At 43.5% G+C, this 22,846-nt stretch overlaps 1 protein-coding gene across 5 annotated transcripts in view; it reads right to left on the reverse strand.

Annotated features, from left to right (window-relative positions):
* Positions 1-22,846, reverse strand: part of ATR (ATR serine/threonine kinase) — a 368,882-nt gene that overhangs the window by 44,931 nt on the left and 301,105 nt on the right. For all 5 annotated transcript variants that reach the window (XM_029617054.1, XM_029617056.1, XM_029617057.1 and 2 more), the window contains 3 exons: positions 20,753-20,932; positions 12,610-12,752; positions 203-300 (listed from right to left, as the gene is read on the reverse strand). In XM_029617054.1, coding sequence (XP_029472914.1) covers positions 203-300; positions 12,610-12,752; positions 20,753-20,932 — 421 coding nt within the window. The remainder of the gene's footprint in view (positions 1-202; positions 301-12,609; positions 12,753-20,752; positions 20,933-22,846) is intronic.

Below are 22,846 nucleotides of genomic sequence, written 5' to 3' on the forward strand. Positions count from 1 at the left end.
AAAGGCGGTACCAGCTTGGGTTCCATTTTAAATTAGTTAATTATGGTTCCCATTTATGAACAGATTTCAACCTATTTTCCATATCTATGCTATGTTTAAACATCGCCCTTTTTTTAATACAGAAACATTAAAGAAAAGGATTTTGTTTGTGTGTGTGTGTGTGTGAAGGGGATGGGGGGTGTGTAAGGGCAGCAAAACATACCTTTTTCCCACTCATATGCTTTGGCTCCAAAGTCGAGCCACAGCGATAACATTCTTGGCATTGACTGGTATATGTATTGGTTTCCATACTGCAGAGATCTGTAATTGTACAAATTAACATTTATATATAAATGTTACAAGTGAAATACTGCATATTCACACACTTCATGGTGTTACAAAGGTGGCATGTGATGCTGCAGCTCTTCAATTTGTATTCAACTCAGGTCAAATTCCAGGACATTCTGACTTCCAGGCAGGAATGTAAAACACACTGTTTTTCCAGCAGTCTCTCACTTATGGAAACTGATGCACTGGGGTGGGAGAAGCCTAGGGAATCCTTATAAATCAGTTTGTTACGTGTAGAGATTCTTAGCTCTTTTTATTATTTTTAACAAAATCTCATTTAAGTAATTTTATCAAGTTAGAAAATATCTACATTTCACGAGGCCACAGAAGCAGAACTATGCTTCCCTTTGCTTGTTAAGATGACTGATATGGGTCAAACGAGAACAAGACAACGAAAACAGATTTAAGCTCATTGCCACAAAATACAGAACAGACAGAGAAACCCCATAAAAAGTTGTAAAAGGAAACAGCTTGATTTTTCTGTTAGGCTGTATACAGGCATTGCAGCAGTGTAATTAGGGTGACCAACTGCCTGGTTTTAAAATGGACAGTCCGGTTTTCCAGTTACTTGTCCAGTGTCCAAGTGTAACTGGACACCGGACACTGTAAAATCCGGTCGAGGCAGCAGGGAAAGTTCTACTGTGGCCCTGCCAAGGGCCAATCAGATTAGGCGTAGCTGTGGAGCCTGGAGCACCAATCAGCTGCTTGCTCTTGCTTTAGGTTGCAGGCACAGACTCCCCACAGCAGGCTCAGCTTGTGAAAGGTGCCTTCTTAGTGCCTGCTGGAAGCTTGAATTGCTTGTCCCACCTCTCTCTCTCTCTTAACTTACTTGGCTTGTCCAACTGCAGCCTACTGCCTTACCTTTACTTCCCCTCAGCTGACGAAAAACGTTTCAAACATATCACTCCAATTTTAATTGAATTGCATTTGCTCTCAATTAATGAACGTATTAAATAAAAACTTGGTAAGCTCGTTTACAAACTTCTCAATGACCAAACCTGTCATTGGGCCAATGCAATTCTCAAATGTTATCGACCCTCACAGCAAGACCTTCTGGAAATTCCTTCACCGAAAACAGGCTAGGCCTTCATATTACTCGCGAATGTGCCTTTTCCATCGCTGCACCGACTTTATGGAATTCTTTTCCAATAAATATTAGGCAATGTGACTCACTTAAGATGTTAGAAAACAGATTAAAACATTTTTATTTAATCTGGCCTACTGTTAATGTTGCTAATCTCTCCGCTTATTCACTCCAACATTGTTATTTTTTATTCTATTTTTATTAAGTCAATTCTGTTTTTAATGTATTTAAGTTTTTATTCTAATTCTTTTATCTTTTTATGGTTTTTTTTTAATACTGTACATGTTTAGTTTTATTATATTATGTATGTTTATTTTGTTCACTGCCTAGGCCTTTTAGTGTTAGGTGGTTTATAAATCTAAATAAATGTAAATGTTTATGGTCTGTTTATTGTATATTTGGTGAGGGTCTGTCTGTGTTTTGCACGTGTAACCAAAGTGCGATATTCTACTAACATGTAATTGCTGTGTAAGGATCTATTGCAGTCTGGCTTATTCTGTTTTCCTAATAAGAACGTATTGGGTGTTTTAGGGCCTGGTGCAATATTTGCTGTGTTGCCTTTTCATAGGTAGTGTTGTTTCTGCTTGAATGCTAGAAATTAGTGCTGTTTTTGTATGGGAGGTTTACTGTTTCATAATTCATGTCTTTCTGAGGGCAAAGCACACACCCAGCACATGTTAAAATAGGCCTAATGCCATATGGGTTCCAAGTATCTTTTGCACAGGATTTTATGGTGGCACCACAGAAATGCATGAAAATATTTATATACATATTATTGTGATATTTTTACCTCAGAAGACTCTTCTTTGAATGTCCTTTTTCAAGTAAAATCTGTTAGAAATGCATAATTTTTAATTGTGTGTGGAGAGGGCTGTATGTGGAGGGGAGGGCTCAAGGCTGTACGGTTTACCTAATATGCCTAATATCCTTGTACATGGTGTTATGGGGGGGCCCCTTGACTGCTAGCTACGCCTCTGGCTAGCACCACCATCCCTTTTTAACTTGAGCTTTTGCTGCCTCCTCTTCTACTCCCAAGGCTTGTGTGGCATGGCCAGGCCCATCAATACTGCAGCCTCTTTTTCTAGCAGTCTTGTCACTTGGGGCCTGAGACAAATTCAAGTAGCAGCTTCTAGGGAAAATGCAGCACTTGGTCAGGTAAAAAGCAAGTTCTAACAAAAAAAGTAAATAAATGAACAGTATGAACTGGAAGGTCCTCGGTATGGATGCTGGATTAGGTTCAGGGGAAGTGGGAGCAAATTTATGCAAGGGGGAACCCTTTTTTCAACCCATCTTACTCCCCCCCCCACCCCCCTCTCCCCCGGGTCCGCAAGTGTCCAAAGTCCTGGTCTGTGGAAAAGTTGGTAACCTTGTATAATATGTGCAGGGGGTCCTAGCTTCTGGAATGCAGACAGGATTTCTGTTCAGAGTTTTGCTCCAACACAGCACGTGTGCAGATCTGCAGAGACTCGACTCCAGAATAGCAGGAACCTTTAAGCATGTGTACAAGCTATGGGGTGCCTTCCTGCTCCACCTCCCCCACACTTTTCTAGGTTAATCTGCACAGAGGTGAGAAACGGGAAGCAGAAGAAATAAGAGTGACCCAAACAGGAAAGATAAACAAGTAAAAAATGACATTTGCAATTAAGGTTCCACAAAAGCATAAAAACTGGTTTTTAGGCAAAGCATTTATGAACAGGCTATTTAGATCTAGTGGAATAAAATGGTCTATTTCCTTGCTGAACTATGGAAAAAGTAACAAGTTGCATGTAATTTAACATTTATCAGTGACGATGGCCTTGTAGCTTGCAGAAAGACAGACAAGTTTGGAAGTAGCAATAGGTACCATGATAACGGATGAGATAAGAAGGTATCAGACACCAGTGATATGCTCTAGTCAAGGGCAACAGTCATCCTCACGAAATGAAAAAAAAGAAAATTGCATGTAAATGATTGGTTAGAAGTCAGGAGTAGACAAAAACTCAAGAAAATATAATGGCTTCAAAGAACAATAGAAAAGCTGTTGCTAAACTCACAGGTAGACTCAGAATGGTGCTATGGAAATAGCAGAATATAACAACTAATATAAATAAACTAAATAGGAGTAGCTGTTTGATGATTATTTATAGATTTATGATATATGAAGAAACAGTGCTGGCTTTAGGGATGTGCACTGGTGGTTGCCATGCACTAAGGGGTGTCAGCAACCCTCCCCAATGCAGCCACTGGACCGGAGAAGAGCGGCTGCCTCCTTCCTGATGGGGCCCCTGCAGGGCCAAAGAGCTGCTGCTGCTTTCACCACTCACCCTGCGAAGCTGAAGAATAGCTGCAGCCTTCTCCTCCCCCAGAGCCCGGCCAACGAGTTGGAGAGCAATTCCCCAGGGCTTCTAAATGCCTCCTCCTGCCTCTGGTGCTTCTCTGTTCTGTGCAGCTCGGTTGGTTTAAACTGCGCAGGAGAGAAAGGTGCTGAATGCAGGAGGACATGTTTAGAAGGGCTGGGCCCCAATGCTGCATTTTCCTGCACGTGGGACAGGCTAGGGATGGAAGCTGGGGGAGATGTAAGTGATAGGAGGGAAGAGACACAAAGCGACGGAGTTGGAAAGAGTAGGAAGTGGAGCAGCTTGCTCAGAGGGAAGGGGAGAGCAGGGATCCAGCCTGACTAAGCTCGGGGGAAGAGAGAATTGACTGGGAGATTCGGTGGGGGATGGGATGACAGATACTTGTGTGTGAGAGTGGGGTGCAGTTGAAATATGTTTGAAGGACCTGGGGAAGGGTTTAAAGGTAGTGGGGGAAAAGGACCAGGGGAATTGTGGAGGGTGAAAGGGGGGGTTGGAGATTGGGTATAGCGACATGAAAGGAGCTGAAGTTGTTGAGGGGATGAGAGGCAGAGGAGATGCAGATGAGGACAGGGGAGGTGGCAATGCTGAAGGTGGAAGAGAAGAGAAGTGGGATGGTGAGGGAGGGTGCAAGACAATAAAAGATGGGCAAGATGGCAAGGAGATGATGGGGGATAGGAGAACATGAGAGATGATGCGGCTGTTACAACCCTTAACCGATAAGCCTGATACTTCTGATGCAACGCCAACCTAGCTCTCTGCTTCAACGGCAAGAGGTAACGGGGAATTGGACTCAGACAGCACCCAACAAGGGCCCCGACTTTGATGGTTTGGGAAACTACATATGGGGGAGACCTGCATGGCGCAGCAGATGCCAATGTAAGCTTCCCTGGGCAGACTGGATGGACCGGGTTGGTCCTTTCCTGCCATCATTTCTATGTTTCTATGAAGGTTACTGCGGGATGGGGGAACTTGGATTAGAATGAAAGGGGAACAGTTGGGAGAAATGAGGAGAATAGCTGGAGAAAATAAGAGTGGGGATGATTTAGGAGAGGGCTTTGAGAGAGCCAGAAAAGAGGCAGCTGTTTGCAGGGGGGGGGGGGAAGAGGAGCGGGAAGGATAAGAGAGCTAGACAGCTAGGTCTAGAGGCCTAAACAGGAAGAGTTAGGGAGCTGTAGGGTGGGAGAAAGAAGGATGAACTCTATGAGTGGATAGAAAAATAGAGAATGAAATAGAAGCATCAATGTCAGAGGGAACGATGTATAGGTGAAGAAATGAACACAGTGAGAACAACCATTAAATGGAAGAGACCCTGGAAAAGGATTCCCTCAAACTATAAAAGATGTCAGAAAGAGGAAGACAAGCAGCAAATTCTGGAAAAGCCAAGAACAGCTGGGAAAGTAGTCAAGAACGCAAAAATTAAAATAGAAAAAAAATAGCAAATACAGTAAACAGAGGCACAAGAATTCTTATTTATTTATTGTTTTTAGATATGTTAGTGAAATGAATTGCAAAAATGGCATTGGGAGACTCAAGAGGTGAACGGAAGGAATATGTAGAAGCTGAGGAAAAAGCAAAATTGCTTCTGTTCAGTGTTCACTGTGGAACAGCCTGGATAACGACCACATAAAACCAAAAAAATAAGATTGGAAGTGAGGTAAACCTCAATCGATTTCCTGAAAAGGGTGTTCATGAGGAGCCATCTAAACTTGAAGCAGGTAAGGCAATGGGGCCAAATGGGATACATCTGAGGGTTGGAGATGTCCTGGCACCTCCGCTGGCTGATCTTTTCAATGCTTCTTTAGAGTCAGGAGTAGTTTTGGAGGAGTGGAGATGGGCAGGTGAGGTTCTTATTCATAAAAGTGGACGTAAGGAAAAGCTTGGGAATTACAAGCTGGTTTAGTGTGACCTATGTGGCGACCAAATTAATATATATTGACTACTCATTTGCTCCTTCTCTCTACTCACTTCCATCCTCCAAGTTTCAGCAACCCTCGTTCATTGTAACTCATCTCTTCTCTCAACTATATCAGTAGCTTCTTAGCTATAATTAAGTTAACGTTAATTTACCCTTGTTCGATGTGAACTGATGTGATGTAACATGCGTTATGAATGTCGGTATAGAAGAATTAAATAAAATAAATAAATAAAATAGGGGATAGTGCAGTTTCTGAATCCAATGGATTTGAGGCAGCATGGTTTTACCAGAGGAAATCTTGTCAGATAAATTTGATCAACTTTGATTGGGTGACCAGGGAGTTGGATCAAAGGAGAGCACTAGATGCAGTATACTTGGATTTCAGTAAAGCCTTTGACATAGCTCCACATAGGCGACTTACAAATAAATTGAGTGCTCTTCGGATGGATTCTAGAGTGAACGACTGGCTTACCCGGTTGAATGGGAGGTATCAAAAGGTAATGGAAAATGGAGTTTACTTCAAGGAGGGGGCATTTTTAGCATTATGCCTCAGAGATTGGTCCTTGAATCAGTTCTTTTCAACATTTTCATTAGTGACATCGAGGAAGGATTGTCAGGTAAAGTTTGTCTCTTGCGGTTGATACTAAAATCTGTAACAAGGTAGACAGCCAGGAAGGTATGGAAAATATGAGGAGGGATCTATTGAAGCCTAAGGAATGGTCTAGGGTCTGGCAGCTAAGACAATGCTAAAAATGCAGAGTAGGCATCCTGCCAAGATGGCGGCATAGCTGAGATGCGGATCAGATGCTGTGATTTTCTTGTCTGAATTTTCCTGAATAAACCTTGAAAATGCCTCCAAATTGGAAGGGGAAGGTGAGTGTTTTTCCCTCCAAACCCATACCTCCCCTAAAAGAGCTGGAGATCCCGCAGATTCTCTCTCAACTGGATTGTGTGGAAGGAGTCGGGGAGCCCAATGTAGGTCCTAGCCTGTGAGAGCCAGAGCCTCCCACGGAGGAGACGTCCTTCAGCCCAGACCAACAACAGCCTCCTGTGCAGCGTGAAACCTGCGGAGATGCGTCTCAGTCGTGGACTGCTGACGTGGCTGCCACAACTGAAGGCGAGGGAGCTTCTGCCGGAGCGGAGACGAATACCGGCGCGGGAGACGACCTGGTAGTACGCCCGAAGGTTTACTTGGGGAGAGAAAGTTCACAAAACCCTCGGGAAGGAGCCAAGGAACCATCATCTGCCTGCCATATGGGTGAGTCTTGACTGCAACCCCCAAACCCGGAGACAATCACCCTAGAAGCTATTTGGGACTTGATGGTAGGCTTCGGTACCTCTTTAAAACGCTTAGAAAGCAAAGTTGACTCTATGGCATACAATAATCAACAGAAGATTGTGGAGATTCAGCAAACTACTAAACTTACAAACAAAGTGACTGAGATTGAGAATAAAATATTGGAGATTTCTAAAGTTGACTCTACGATTATAAAAGATCAGTTTATAACTTCTAGAAGATTGGAGATGATAGAAAATAATGCTCGTCAGTTTAACCTGAGGGTTTTAGATTTTCCTCAAATTGTTGGGGAAATTTCTTATATAACCTTTAAGTGTTTTCTTATTGAGGCCCTTGCTTTTCCTGAAGAAAAAATGCCATCAGTTAACTCATGTCGTTTTTTGAATAAAAGGGCTTCATATGTGGGGAATACTTCGGCTTTGCCAATTTCTTAAAATTTAACAAATTTCCTGGAAAATTCAAATTTAGAAGTATTAGACAGGAAAACTTTATTGATATAATTTATTCCCACTAAAGATGTTAATGATGTCATGAGAAACTTTTTTAGAAAGTTTTCAGTCACTTTTTACGATCAAATAATAAGAATATATCCTGATTTATCCCCAATAACTCAGACTAAGAGGAGAGAATTCCTGGTTTTTAGGCAAGAGGTTATTTCCCTGGGTTTTACCTTTACCCTACGATATCCCTGTAGATACCTCCTAAAAAGAAGTGATGAGTCCTTTGCTTTCTCACAGCCAGAGCAAATACAGCAATTTATATTGGCCCATAAGCCATCCACCTCCTCTCCATTAGCTAGCTAGGTGAAGGGCAAATTTATAAAAGATTCCAGTAAGAATACTATGTAATGCCACATTGTTATTGTTGAATTTCCTTGCCCCTTTTTATGATTTAAGATTTAATTTTTCCTATAATGTAACATGGCACAAATTGGATAAGAAATGTAAAGTATTGATTATTTTCTTTTTCTATTATATATTGATATATCTGATTGTGAAGAGTATGCAAATCTTTTCAGTTTGTAAAATTTAAAATGATAAATAAAGAATAAAAAAAATGCAGAGTAATGCATTTAGGGTGCAAAACCTCAAGGGAGATCTATAATTTTTTTTTTTGGGGGGGGGGGGGGGGAATTCAAGCATGAAAGAAGAGCAGATTCTGGGGATAATTGTATCTGATGATTTTAAGGTGACCAAATGGGTGGATAAAGCAATGCAAAAAGCCAGAAAGATGCTTAGCTTCACAGGGAGAGGAATGGTCAGCAGAAAAAGGGAGGTGATATTGCCCCTGTATAGGTCCTTGGTGAGACCTCATTTGGAATACTGTGTACAATTCTGGAGATCGTACCTTCAAAAGGATACAAACTGGTTGGAGTCGGTCCAGAGGGAGGCTACTAAAATGGTCAGTAGTCTTTGTTCTAAAGCATATGGTAATAGATTTAACGATCTAAACATGCATACCCTAGAGGAAACGCAAGATAGGGGAGATACAGCACTGCTACAGAAGTGTTAAGTAGTAGATATGAGACAAGCCGAAAAGAAATGGAGACGAAACCCCACTCCCCAGCTGAAAGACCGCTACAGGACCATACTTTATATATACAAGACTGACATTGACAAAGCCAAACATGACTTCTATGCTCTAAAAATACATAACTACCAATACAACCCCAGAACCCTTTTTACATATCTCAATAACCTCACTCAACTAGTTCAAAACTCACCCAGAAATGCCAATCAGACAAACAACTGCGATGAACTAGCCCAGTTCTTCAACAACAAAATACTAAATCTAATAGCAAAAAACACCAACGCAAACGATGAAACCACAACAAACTCAAGCACAGACAACAACAAATGGGCACACTTTGAAAACATTGCTTCAACTGAAATTGAGGCAATCATACAAAACATGAAACCTGCTACACATCCCATTGATCCCATCCCCATAAAATTCCTTAAGCAAATACTTAACCAATAGCAAACATAATCAACCTATCACTCGATCAAGGCATATTCCCAGATAATCTGAAATGCGCCATAATCAAGCCGATCCTCAAAAAGCTTCAACTCGACGAATTCGATCCAACAAATTTCAGGCCAATTTCGAATCTACCCTTCATCGCCAAGATCCTCAAAAAAAACTGTGAATCGTCAACTCTCCGAATACCTGGACACCCACAATATTCTATTTCCTACACTGAGGGAGGCTTCAGATCCTCCCTCAGCACCAAAACTCTACTACTTTCCCTCTCAGACACAATCCTAAGAGGCCCGGACAGCAACTACTCTTATCTACTCGTCCTCCTTGACATCTCCGCGGCATTCAACACCGTCAACCACAAAACTCTACTACGCAGACTAAGAGAAATCGGCCTAATGGCACGACAATTAGTTGGTTCAATTCATTCCTATCCAACAGGACCTACAAAGTCAAATTCAATGACACCGAATCCAAGTAGATTTCCCTTCCTCATGGTGTTCCGCAAGGCTCTTCCCTCTCATCCACTCTGTTTAACATCTACACGACCCCCCTATGTAAGATTCTAAATGAAATAGGACTGTTACACTATATATACGCAGACGATGTTCAAATATTACTCCCAATTAAACACTCGATTGAACACACCCTAAACCTATGGAACTCCCATCTAGCTACAATAAAACACCTCCTCTCCCACTATCTCTCACTCTAAACCATAACAAAACAGAAATCCTGTACATATCTAACAAACTCACCCCACCTCCCCTTACCGAGCCCAACACAATTCAACCAAAAAACCAAACACTTGCCTCAGTAAAAAACCTAGGCATCAATAACCAACTAAACTTCAAAAAACATATTAACAACATTCTAAGAGATGGATTTCACAAACTTCAAATCCTAAGAAAAATCAAACCACTCCTATACCCACAAGACTTTCGAACAGTCCTACAAGCCCTGTTGTTTTCTAAACTCACTACTGTAATTCTCTACTACTGGGTCTCCCAGCATCTGCCCTCAAACCTATTCAACTATTACAAAACACCGCTGCCAGAGCTCTCACAAATAGCAGATCAGACCACATCACACCATCCTCAAACAATTACACTAGCTGCCCATTCCACAAAGAATCCATTACAAAGCTTTAACCATCATGCATAAAATTCTCCACAACGACAAATCCAAATGGCTGACTACCCCACTACACCTCCATACTCCCCAAAGGAACCTTCGCTCCTCAAACACCGGACTCCTACAAACTCCGTCCCTGAAAGCAGCACAGAGGTTATCAACAAAGGAACGTACGCTATCACTTGCCAGCCCCACCCTGTGGAGTAAACTCCTAGCAGAACTAAGAACAGATCCGCAAACCCAATCTTTCAAGAAAAACCATAAAACCTGGCTCTTCCGCAAATCCTTTCCAGAAACAACATGACAACCTAAATCACAACATATCCCCTCTCACTAAGGAAAATTCCAATGCTATCTCCCTAGTTACCACCCACCCCAAGTTACTCCCCCCAATTTCAGTCGAACTGCTCTTCAACAATACTTTTACACCTGTAATCTCGCACCTCTAACTACCTGCTCAATGAAACTCCTCAGCACCCGCTCTATCTTAGCCCCCCCGCAAGCCCATGTAGTATACAATATACATACCTTAGTGATTAGGTATCTATTCTCCTCGACTATTTGCTTAGCCGTTCAACAGTTTTACTCGTTCTCCTGTAACATGTAATATCTATACCTATGATTATTTTATTGATAATTTGTTGATCAGTTTTAGATGTTCTCCTGTTACAAGTAACATTTTCTCCTTTAATTATTGTTTAACTATCCATATAATATAGATGTTCCATGTAATTAACAAAAGGAAACAGTTGTTTTCCTGCACCACTCAGTTCTCTGTAAACCGATGTGATATGTAAAACCGAACACCAGTATATAAAAATAAATAAATAAAATAAATGTGACATATTTAAATATCTCCAGGTTTCCATTTATAGGAGGTGGTCCTCTTTCAAAGGAAAGGAGGCTCTAGAATGAGGGGGTCATGAAATGAGGGTGAAAGGGGGTAGCCTCAGGAGTAATATTAGGAAATACTTTTTTTTACAGAAAGGATAGTTGATGCATGAAACAGCCTCCTAGTGGAGGGGGTGGAGACAAAAACAGTAATCTGAATTCAAGAAAGCATGGGATAAACACAGAGGATCTCTGAGGAAGGGATGGAAATCGTCAAGCTAAATTTGTTGGGTTGATGGGTTGGCTAGATAGGTCATACGGTCTTTTGCTGCCATCATATTTCTGTGTTTGTGTATTTCTAGAAGATTGACAAATGCAAAGTAAAAAAAAACAGATTAGACCCAATGCAAATTAGAAAATTAAAATAACTAGATAGCAAGAATGTAAAAATAAATAAACAAATATAATTTTGTTTAGTGATTGGAATATGTCAGCTTTGAGAGTATACATCTCTTACATCTTTGCACTTTTGCACTACATAGGAGGAAATGTTTCTTTTTCTCCATGCTGCACTATATGCAGTCTTGTTTCTTGAGGTCTCCAGTTTTTGTTGCATATTTTTATTTCTAATTTGTGGTCACATTTTGTATTTGGTGAGAGTGTCTGTGCTCTGTATGTGTGACTTAAGGTGAGGTATCTTGCTAGAATGTGGTATCTATGTAGGGATCTGTAGCAGTCCATCTTGCTATGTTTTCCCTATAGGAGGGTGTATTGGTGTTCTAGGGCCTGGTGTAATATTTGTAGTGATTTATTTTCATAGCTAGGGGTGTTACTGTTCCTGGGAATTAGTGTCATTAGGATTTTTTGTAGGGTTTTGTTCTATTTCACGAAATGACTAGTACTGGAGAAAGTCTTTTACTAAGGTGACACCAGATTTAACTTTTTTTGCATGGAAAGTTGTAAGAAAAAACCTCCTATTTTTGCTCTGTACCCACTGGAGGAGTTTCTACTCATGCAGTATATGTTTATAGAAATCAGGCACAGGGTTTATAATGGAATTCTGTTTAAAGTTGTGTTGTTTGACCTTCCTGGGTGGGAAGGTGATGGCAAAAGCAGTGGTAAAAGGTGTGGTAAAAACCTCAATTTGTCATGAGAGGTTGGTGGGGGAAGGAAATAGGGAGCGTGAAAGAAAGATCCCTGAAGAGGCTGCAGGTGGTGGCATGGGTAAGGCCAGTATTTTTCACAGAGAGGAGTAGGTGCCAATTTCAGTTATCGCACAAGGCACTTACTCCTTATCATCTTATACAATTTGTATCTTTAAAAGGGCAAGCATGCACACCAGACATTCTCTCGCTTTTTCTTATTCACCTAGCTTCTTATGCTGTACTGCCAAAGAGATAAGACCCTTTCATATTACATTCCTTTAGAAGAAACTTGTCTCCTGGTAGTCCCTATGTTGGAAAAAGAAGACAGGACTGATTTTTATGCTACAAAGGTCCTAGGAAGTCCTGTTGACAAAAATGTCATAAAGCCAGATACTGAAGTGGACAAAATTCAACAAGGAAAAATGTGCAGGTATGTGGGATTTTGACAAGGAAGGTATTACTGTGTGGGACAGTTTGATGTCCATGCAGCTGTCCCTAGCAGCTGCTAAGCAATCATGAAACCACCCCAACAAAAGGTACTATGCAATATAGCAGCTTACCTTCCAAAGTGAAGAACTATATATCGAATTAGGTCTCCTTGCTTTTCCATCTTGTTGTCAGTTACCATTGGCATTAGCTTGTCATAGTACTTGGCAAGGTAAAAATGGCCATCTTCCCATTCTGGCAGCAAGTTAGTGACCTCCTGTAACCCCCAAAGGACATAAAATTAGTACACAAATTACAAATGGCTGCATGGCATACAATACCTATAAAATTAACTGTTGTCAGATCATTCTATCTTTTCATACTTCTTCAGTTGTCAGTAGTCTGGACTATATTTATTTATTATTTATTTAACCACTTTTTTTATACCGACAGAGGGCACATCATATCGGTTTACATCTGAACAAAAAGGTGGAAAATACAAAAAACAGAGAGGGGGGGAAAGGGGAGCAACACCAGTAACAATTTGCAACAAAGGTGCTGCAGCTAGGAGGCAGCTCCATATGTGAGCCTGAAAAGCTGAAACTAAAGGGTTAAAGATATTTACATATTAACATAATGCTTAGGGCAAGGTGGCAGTGGTAAAGGGAACTAGTCAGGAAATGCCTGGTGGAAAAGCCAAGATTTCAGCATTTTCCTGAATTTGTATGGGCAGGGTTCATTAATGCTATTAACACTGTTTCCACACCCTGCCTGCCTAATTCAGTCCCTTCTCTTTGTTTTATCTCTCTCCCCCCCCCCCCCCATTCCTATATATTTTACCCACCTCTGTACTTCACTTCCTGCATCTGACACAATGTCCAGGCCTTAAGATAAAAACGGAGATGATTCCTCTAGCACCACCAGTCCTTACACCCAGAGTCACCTGCCCCGAGGAAGGCACAGAGGCTCCCCGCTTTGAGTTTCATAAGATCTGCATACCATGGGTGCCTGGCCCAACTGGGTGCTACCAATATCACCAGGTTCTGCTGTCTAGCCTCAGCCTATAAGAAGCCATGGAACATAAGAACATGCCATGCTGGGTCAAGACCAAGGGTCCATCAAGCCCAGCATCCTGTTTCCAAAAGAAGCCAATCCAGGCCATAAGAACCTGGCAAGTACCCAAAAACTAAGTCTATTCCATGTTACAATTGCTAGTAATAGCTGTGGCTATTTTCTAAGTCAAGTTAATTAATAGCAGGTAATGGCCTTCTCCTCAAAGAACTTATCCAATCCTTTTTTAAACACAGCTATACAAACTGCACTAACCACAACCTCTGGCAACAAATTCCAGAGTTTAATTGTGCATTGAGTAAAAAAGAACTTTCTCCGATTAGTTTTTAAATGTGCTATATGCTAACTTCATGGGGTGCCCACTAGTCTTTCTATTATCCGAAAGAGTAAATAACCAATTCACTTTACTTGTTCTAGACCACTCATGATTTTAAACACCTCTATCATATCCCCCCTCAGCCGTCTCTTCTCCAAGCTGAAAAGTCCTAACCTCTTTAGTCTTTCCTCATAGGGGAGCTGTTCCATCCCCTTTATCATTTTGGTCGCCCTTCTCCATCACAACTACATCTTTTTTTTAGATGCGGCGACCAGAATTGTACACAGTATTCAAGGTGTGGTCTCACCATGGAGCAATACAGAGGCATTATGACATTTTCCATTTTATTCACCATTCCCTATATGCATTACCTTGCACTTATCCACATTAAATTTCATCTGCCATTTCAATGCCAAATTTTCCAATCTCACAAGGTCTTCCTGCAATTTATCACAATCTGCTTGTGATTTAACTACTCTGAATAATTTTGTATCATCTGCAAATTTGATTACCTCACTCGTCGTATTTCTTTCCAGATCATTTATAAATACTCATTTATAAATACTCATTTATAAAACTCCCTTGTTTTATTGTAACTGCATTCCTTAGCCTTCTCTTGTTTAATGTTTTTTACTACCATTACTATTATTTTATTATTATTACTTAGATCAATGTTATTTATTGCCTTTTTTGTTCCCTATCTACTTGTTAATTGTAAACCGACATGATGCGATATTTATCGCGAATGCCGGTATAGAAAAACTTAAAATAAATAAATAAATAAATAAATAAATAAAATATTGAAAAATAAGGGTCCCAATACAGATCCCTGAGGCACTCCACTGACCACTCCCCTTCCACTGAGAAAATTGTCTATTTAATCCTACTCTCTATTTCCTGTCTTTTAGCCAGTTTATAATCCACGAAAGGACATCGCCACCTATCCCATTACTTTTTACTTTCCTAGAAGCCTCCCATAAGGAACTTTGTCAAATGCCTTCTGAAAATCCAAATACACTACACATCTACTGATTTACCTTTATCTACATGTTTATTAACTCCTTCAAAAAAGTGAAGATTTGTGAGGCAAAACTTGCCTTGGGTAAAGCCATGCTGACTTTGTTCCATTAAACCATGTCTTTCTATATGTTCTGTGATTTTGATGTTTAGAACACTTTCCACAATTTTTCCTGGCTAACCAGTCTGTAGTTTCCCGGATCGCCCCTGGAGCCCTTTTTAAATATTGGGGTTACATTAGCTACCCTCCAGTCTTCAGGTACAATGTTGGGATTACTACCTGATAATCCCCTTTTCCTTAGTGTAGACAGATGGACTCAGAACAAGTGGGTATAGTGTGCTCGTGCTAGCAGTTGGAGACGGATCTGACGTCAGCACGGGTACATATACCCCCACAGGAAGTGAAGCTCTTCAGTAATCTTCCTTGCAAAAGCTGTTATGGATATATGTGTACTGACGCTCAATGAAATAGTGAAAACAGGATTCCCCTGACCGATTGATAGGAGCTGGAGACCGCCAGCATAACCAACCGGAAGGCGTCGACACCTGGTAGAGTGGACGCACTCATGTAAGAAACGATAAGGCTTACCTTGGATCGGTGAAACCAATGTATACAGGCAACTGGGCGGGATGCTGAGTCCATCTGTCTACACTAAGGAAAACGAGATTATCAGGTAAGTAATCTCAACATTTCCTGTCGTGTAGCCAGATGGACTCAGAACAAGTGGGATGTACAAAAGCTTTACTCCCGGACTGGGCGGGAGGCTGCCTGAGGACCGTGTAAGACTGCCCTCGCAAATGCTGTGTCCTCCCTGGCCTGGACATCCAGACGGTAGAACCTGGAGAAGGTATGGAGGGAGGACCACATCGCCGCTTTACATATTTCTGCCGGCGACAGCATCCTAGATTCCGCCCAAGATGCTGCTTGGGCTCTGGTAGAATGAGCCTTGACTTGAAGAGGCGGTGACTTCCCGGCCTCTACGTAGGCCGCTCTGATAACTTCTTTAATCCAGCGGGCAATGGTGGGCCGAGAGGCCGCTTCACCTTGTTTCTTCCCGCTGTGAAGGACGAACAGATGGTCAGTCTTTCGTGTCTGTCATTTCCAGGAATCTGGGCAGCAATCTGCCGATGTCGAGATGGCGTAGAAAATGCCCTTCTTGAGATTTCTTCAAACCTGCCGTGGTTGGCAAGGATATGGTCTGGTTGAGGTGAAATTGTGAGACTACCTTAGGCAAGAAGGATGGAACCGTGCGAAGATGGATAGCCTCAGGAGTGATTCTGAGAAAAGGATCACGGCAGGACAGTGTTTGTAGCTCTGAGATGCGGCGGGCTGAACTTACAGCCAGCAAGAACACCATCTTCAAAGTTAGAGAATGGAGGGACAGGCCCCGAAGGGGTCTGAAGGTGGATCCCGCGAGGAAATCCAAAACTATGTTGAGGTTCCACAAAGGCACTGGCCACTTCAGTGGCGGACGAATGTGCTTAACTCCTCTCAGGAAGCGAGAAACATCTGGATGCGTGGCAATGGTCTTGCCATCCCTCCTGGGACCATAGCAAGACAGCGCAGCCACCTGAACCTTGATGGAGCTGAGGGAGAGACCCTTCTGAAGTCCATCCTGCAGGAAATCCAAAACAATAAGGATTGTGGTCGCATGCGGATTGGTGCCGTGAGTGTCGCACCAGTCTTCAAATACTCTCCAGATCCTGACGTAGGTGAGGGATGTGGAAAACTTGCGAGCTCGGAGGAGTGTATCTATCACTGGCTCCGAGCAACCTCTTTTCTTCAGTCTAGCCCTCTCAATGGCCAGACCGTAAGAGAGAATTGAGCTGGATCCTCCCCTGCCAGTAGTCTTCTCATGTCCGCGTACCAGGGTCTTCTTGGCCAGTCTGGTGCCACTAGAACTAGGCCCCGGTACTTCTGAATCTTGTGGATAAGGGTGCCCAGCAGGGGCCACGGAGGAAAGGCGTATAGCAGGGCCCCTGGAGGCCACGGCTGAACCAGGGCGTCGATCCCTTGAGAGAACGGATCTCGCTTGCGGCTGAAGTATCTGGGTACTTGGGCATTGGACCTGTACGCTAATAAGTCCATGTCCGGAATCCCCCAGTGATCCACAATCATCTGGAAGGCTGTGGGCGAAAGCTGCCATTCCCCCGGATTTAGGCTTTCTCTGCTGAGGAAGTCTGCCGTGGTGTTGTCCCTTCCGGCAATGTGGACGGCGGAGATGCCCTGAAGATTCGCCTCTGCCCAAGCCATCAGCGGGGCTATCTCGAGGGACACCTGTTGGCTTCTGGTTCCGCCCTGCCGGTTGATGTATGCCACCGTGGTGGCGTTGTCTGACATCACTCTGACTGCCCGGTTCCGCAGTCTGTGAGCAAATTGCAGGCAGGCTAACCGGACTGCCTGTGCCTCGAGGCGGTTGATGTTCCACCCCGCTTCTTCTCTGTTCCACCGCCCTTGGGCCGTGAGTTCTTCGCAGTGTGCTCCCCATCTGCTCAGGCTGGCATCTGTGGTGAGTAGAATCCACGTGGGGGAGGACATCTTCGCTCCCCTGCTCGTGTGGTTGGGCTGCAACCACCACCGTAGCTGAGTCCGCACTCTGGCTGGTAGAGGTAGATGCATGGAGTAATGCCGGAAGTGGGGGCTCCATCGAGAGAGCAGGGAGTTTTGTAGAGGTCTCATATGGGCCCTTGCCCAGGGTACCACTTCCAGGGTGGATGCCATGAGACCAAGAACCTGCAGGTAATCCCAAGCTGTGGGCAGACTGGCTCCCATCAAGGACCGAAGACGCGTCTGAAGTTTTACTCTTCTCTTGGTGGTGAGACTGACTGTGTCTGCCTGGGTGTCGAACTGGACTCCCAGATATTCCAGAGATTGGGAAGGCTGTAGGCAACTCTTGTTGAGGTTGACTACCCATCCCAGGCTTTCCAGAAGGGCGATCACTCTGTTGGTTGCCCGATGGCTCTCCTCCCGTGATTTCGCCCTGATCAGCCAATCATCTAGGTAGGGATGGACAAGGATTCCTTCCCGTCTGAGCGCCGCTGCTACCACTACGATCACCTTGGTGAAGGTCCGCGGCGACGTGGCCAGCCCGAAGGGCAAAGCCCGGAACTGGAAGTGGCGTCCCAGCACCTTGAAGCGTAGGTAGCGCTGATGATCCTGGTGAATCGGGATATGCAGGTAGGCTTCTGATAAATCTAAGGCCGTGAGGAATTCTCCTGGCTGCACTGCGTTCTTGACTGAGCGCAGAGTTTCCATGCGAAACCTCGGGACCCGTAAGTATCGGTTGACTGACTTGAGGTCCAGTACAAGCCGGAAGGTGCCCTCTTTCTTGGGTGCCATGAAATAAATGGAATAATGCCCAGAATTCATTTCCCGTGCAGGTACCGGGATTATGGCTTTCAAGGACAGGAGCCTCGCCAGGGTAGCTTCCAATGCTGCCTTCTTGTGGATTGGACACGAAGATTCCACAAACCTGTCTGGAGGAAGATGATGGAAGTCCAGAAAATAACCCTCTCGGATGATGGCGAGGACCCACTGGTCCGACGTAATCTCGACCCATCTGGGGTAGAAGAGGGTTAACCTGCCCCCTATGGCCCCGTCCCCCAGATGGATCGGTTGAATCTCATTGGGAGGCGCGGCCGGGGCCTGCACCCGAGCCAGCTCCCCTCTTCTGTTGCTTGGGCCGAAAGGACTGGTTCCTGGCCTGAGGACGAGGTGCCTGGTAGCGACCCTTATAGGGAATGAAGCGTTGAGAACTTCTGCCTCTGGAAGGCCTTGGAAAGGCGCGCTGGTTCCTTTTGAACCTGTCTTCCGGCAGTCGAGGTATTGGAGAGGCACCCCATGTGCTGGCCAGTTTATCAAGGTCGCTGCCGAACAGGAAAGAACCCCTAAAGGGCATTCTGGTGAGGCATGTCTTCGAAGGAGCATCCGCTGACCAATTCCGTATCCAGAGCTGCCTCCTGGCAGCCACAGAAGATGAGATCCCCTTGGCTGTTGTACGGACAAGGTCGGATGCGGCATCCGTGAGGAACGAAAGAGCGGACTCCATGTCCGCTGCCGGAGCATTGTTCCTGACCTGTGACAAACAGGAACGCGTTACCACTGTGCAGCAGGTTGCGATTCGCAAAGACAGAGCTGCCACCTCAAATGTCTGTTTCAAGATGGCGTCCAGTCGCCGGTTGTGAGCCTCCTTGAGGGCCGCCCCCCCCCTCAACTGGAATGGTAGTGCGCTTGACCACCACGCTAACCAAGGCGTCCACCTGAGGGCACGCCAGCATCTCCTTGATTGCCGGATCCAGGGGGTACATGCCTATCAGGCCCCGACCCCCTTTGAATGAGGCCGCTGGTGCAGCCCATTCCAGATCTATCAGTTGCTGTGCGGCTTGCAAGAAGGGAAAATGGCGGGCTGTAGGACGAAGACCTTCCAGCAGAGGGTTCTGTGTAGATGGCACCGTTGTGCTGGGCCCTGTAATATCCAACTCCGCCAGGCACTGAGATACTAGGTCGGAGAGATCTTCCTTGGGAAAGAACCGCCTCATGGTTCGATATGGAAACACGCTCAGCGAGCGTGCAGGCTCTCCAAACTGCTTTGGAGATGGAAATTACTGAAGAGCTTCACTTCCTGTGGGGGTATATGTACCCGTGCTGACGTCAGATCCGTCTGCTAGCACGAGCACACTATACCCACTTGTTCTGAGTCCATCTGGCTACACGACAGGAAAACTACATTTTACTACATTTTACATTAACTGAACATTAGGAAAACTACATTTTAGGAAAAAAACATTAGGAAAACTACAGGGGGGGGGGGGACACACCTGGTATTGAAGCAGCGAAGAAAAAAAAAAGAGAGACTCCAGAGGGGCCCCCATGTGGACCTGTGGTATAGAGCATGCCGGGCATGCCCAGTATGGCAAGTAAAGTTCTAGAAACTTTGACATACGTTTTTCATGTTGGGGCTCCATCTGATGATGTCACCCATGTGTAAGGACTACCATCCTGCTTGTCCTCGGAAAATCAGGATGACTACTTCAAATAAATTTAGCTGGATAAGTTATTCATTCTAGATTTTTTGAATATAGGCCTTATAGTTTGTTCTTGGAGTGAATAAGAGTAGCAATAGGTACTATAGCCAAAACAGATACTTTATCTAAACAAGATTCTGAGACATAACATTTTAAAACAAAAACAAATTTCCAACTTGAGTAAACATCAACCTCCATGTTTCTATATGAAATACATAACAGATGAAGGCAGATAAAGACCAACTGGTCATCCAGCCTGCCCAGTTATTCCAATCTACACTGTTATGGATACATCGCAACTGCCAACCGTAGATGCTTGACCGCCTGTAGGATATTGCTCATTATCCAAGCTCTCTAACATCCTGGATAAATGTGCATACAAGTTCCCTTGACTAATCCAAGTCAGCTCTCCCCCCACCCATTTTACCACCAAGCAATAATCTAAACTGCTATCAAAACTACTGAGGTTATTGTTTGAACACCTGGCCTAGTTTCTTCTGGCCTTGCTGGACAGTAGACAGCCTCCAACTGCTGATATAAACTTAGTTGAATTCTGGGATGTGGTAGCCTGTTGGTTCCAACTTGGCTACCCTGATGGCTTGTAATATTGCTAGATTTTTTTTCCTTTACTTACTTCTCATTTTCTCCTCATCACCTTGCTGTAAGTACTGGGCCACCCTTGACCTGATCAGTGCCTGGGGAATTGATACATGCTGGTTTTATGTGCAGTATTATTTATCCCATGTTTGAGAGAAAAATGGGAGTCAAGCTTTTTCAAAATTAGACACAGAAATGGGCTAACATAATTCAAACTGCCCTTCTCCCTAATTCTGCAGTCATATGCCCACCTTGTATTGCTTCATCACTGCATTGCTTTCGAAGTTGGCAGTTTCCTCCATGAACCGGCCTACTAGCAGCATAGCTTGGCCATGGATAAGGTTGCTTTTGGTATCTGCTGGCATCTTGTTTTCAGGGAAACATAATTCCACACCCTTCTGGAGAACAATGAGGGCCTGGTGCACATCACCCTATAAAAAAAAAAGAAAAAAAAATTTCCAGTAAAGATCATCTCAGTCTACTAACAATGGTGGTGGCTCTTGATAGTGTGGAGTATTATGGAACAGTGGCCTAAATCATTCTGTATATTATCAAATCCACAGGGGGCTGAAAGACTTTGCAAACCAAAAATAGAAGCTAAGCAAGAATTTCAAGCAGTGATGTTCTCAAACCCAATTACAAAACAATGACTTTATTACTATTGTTAATGGTATCAAAAGAGAGAAAATAAGTCTTCATACTTAACAGTACATAAATTCAGAAACAAATCTCCATAATATATGCTGGGTTGAAAAGTTTACTACTGGAGAACTCTCTTTGGTATTTTTAATTTTGTTAAATATTTGTAGGCCAATTCATGAGATAACAAAATCCATACTAGATCTGCAAAGATAGCTAGATGTTAGTAGGCCATGAAACAGTGTTGAAAGGAGTCACAACAGTAACTCCATGCTGACAAGCACAGGGGTCACCCAGGTCATGCTTTTCAGGAATTTATTTTCTATTAAAGAAAAAGGTGGGGGAAATTCTCTCGCTTAACAAGTAATATGTTTTCATTGATCAGATGTTAGTTTCCTATACCTCATGTAAAAATGTGATATTTTGTTTCGCTAACTATATATATATATTGTTAGCTGCAGCTATGGTTTTAAGACAGAGTCATGGTTACATTAATTTTTCCGTTTTCATTGTTTTCTAGAAACTAAAATTAGAAGACCTAATTACTCTCATTCTCAGCACCCCTCATCTAATCTGGAACTTTGCTAAGGCACTATAGAGGCTCACAAGCTGCGCCTCCCACAGGTTTTTCAATACTGTGCCACTGCACACAGTCAAATGGAAGTTGGACCATTCCACTACAGGCTAGGAAGGAGGAGTTATAATCCAAAGAAAATATTTTAAGTAATTTATAAAATACATCTAAACGTGAAATTCATAGGCGCCTTATAAGACGTTAATACATGTTGTTTTGGTACCTCTTATTGTAGAAGATGAAGGTTTGGCTAATAGCAAAGTTCACCTCTGTGCTCATCCTGAAGTCCTGATACAAGACAAGGTACCAAACTCAGGGTAACACCATCACAATCTGCAAGTTTCATTTACTGACTTTTAGACAAAATCCTCATTTCACTCATTTTCCCCTGATAGGTATTTGTTCTTCTAAACAGAGCTGTCAAATTCTTAAAGTAACACTGATCCAGGAAAGATCCTTATGCACCTTCATTTTCGGCTTCTATTTTATTTTCCCTTGGAATTTATCAGTTTATTATAATGAACAAAAATGTTATAACAAAAAGAGGAGAAAAATCAGTGGGGAAAAAAATGACTTTTCTCCCATATCTGTTATAACATTTTTGTTCATTCTAACAAATGAGGGGTGGCCAACCCGTGTCTCAGGCGCCACATATGGCTTTTTCAAGGTGCAAAATGTGGCTCTTGTGCTCTGTCCCATGGCAACTGAGCACCACTGCAGAAAAAATGGAGAGGAGGGGCTGAATTAGTGAGCACACACAACAGAAAAGAGCAGAAATGGGCTGCTTTAATCTCTGCTTCAGCCCCTCCTCTCCTATCCTCATAGTGCTGCTGACCGCAGTAGAAACAGAAGTGAGGACCCAGAGCAAGGAGCAGAGACTTTTTTCTGTTCATCCCTGCTCTGTCTTCCCCTCCTGTCTGCGACCAGCAGCACTGGAGGACAGGAAGGGAGGGAAGCAAGACAGGACAGCAAAGAGCAGCCCAGGCCTAGCCCATCACTGGGTTCCCAGGACTTGAGATTCAGCTCACAGCAGAGGGTAGAAGGCAGTCACCCAGAGCTCAAGCCAAGCCAAAATGATTTCCGGGAGGGGAAAGGGGGGGGGGGGGGGTGAATGCTGAAAAGGATTGAATGC

This window comes from Rhinatrema bivittatum, chromosome 9 (assembly GCF_901001135.1).
Source record: "Rhinatrema bivittatum chromosome 9, aRhiBiv1.1, whole genome shotgun sequence".
NCBI classification, from domain to species: Eukaryota; Metazoa; Chordata; class Amphibia; order Gymnophiona; family Rhinatrematidae; genus Rhinatrema; species Rhinatrema bivittatum.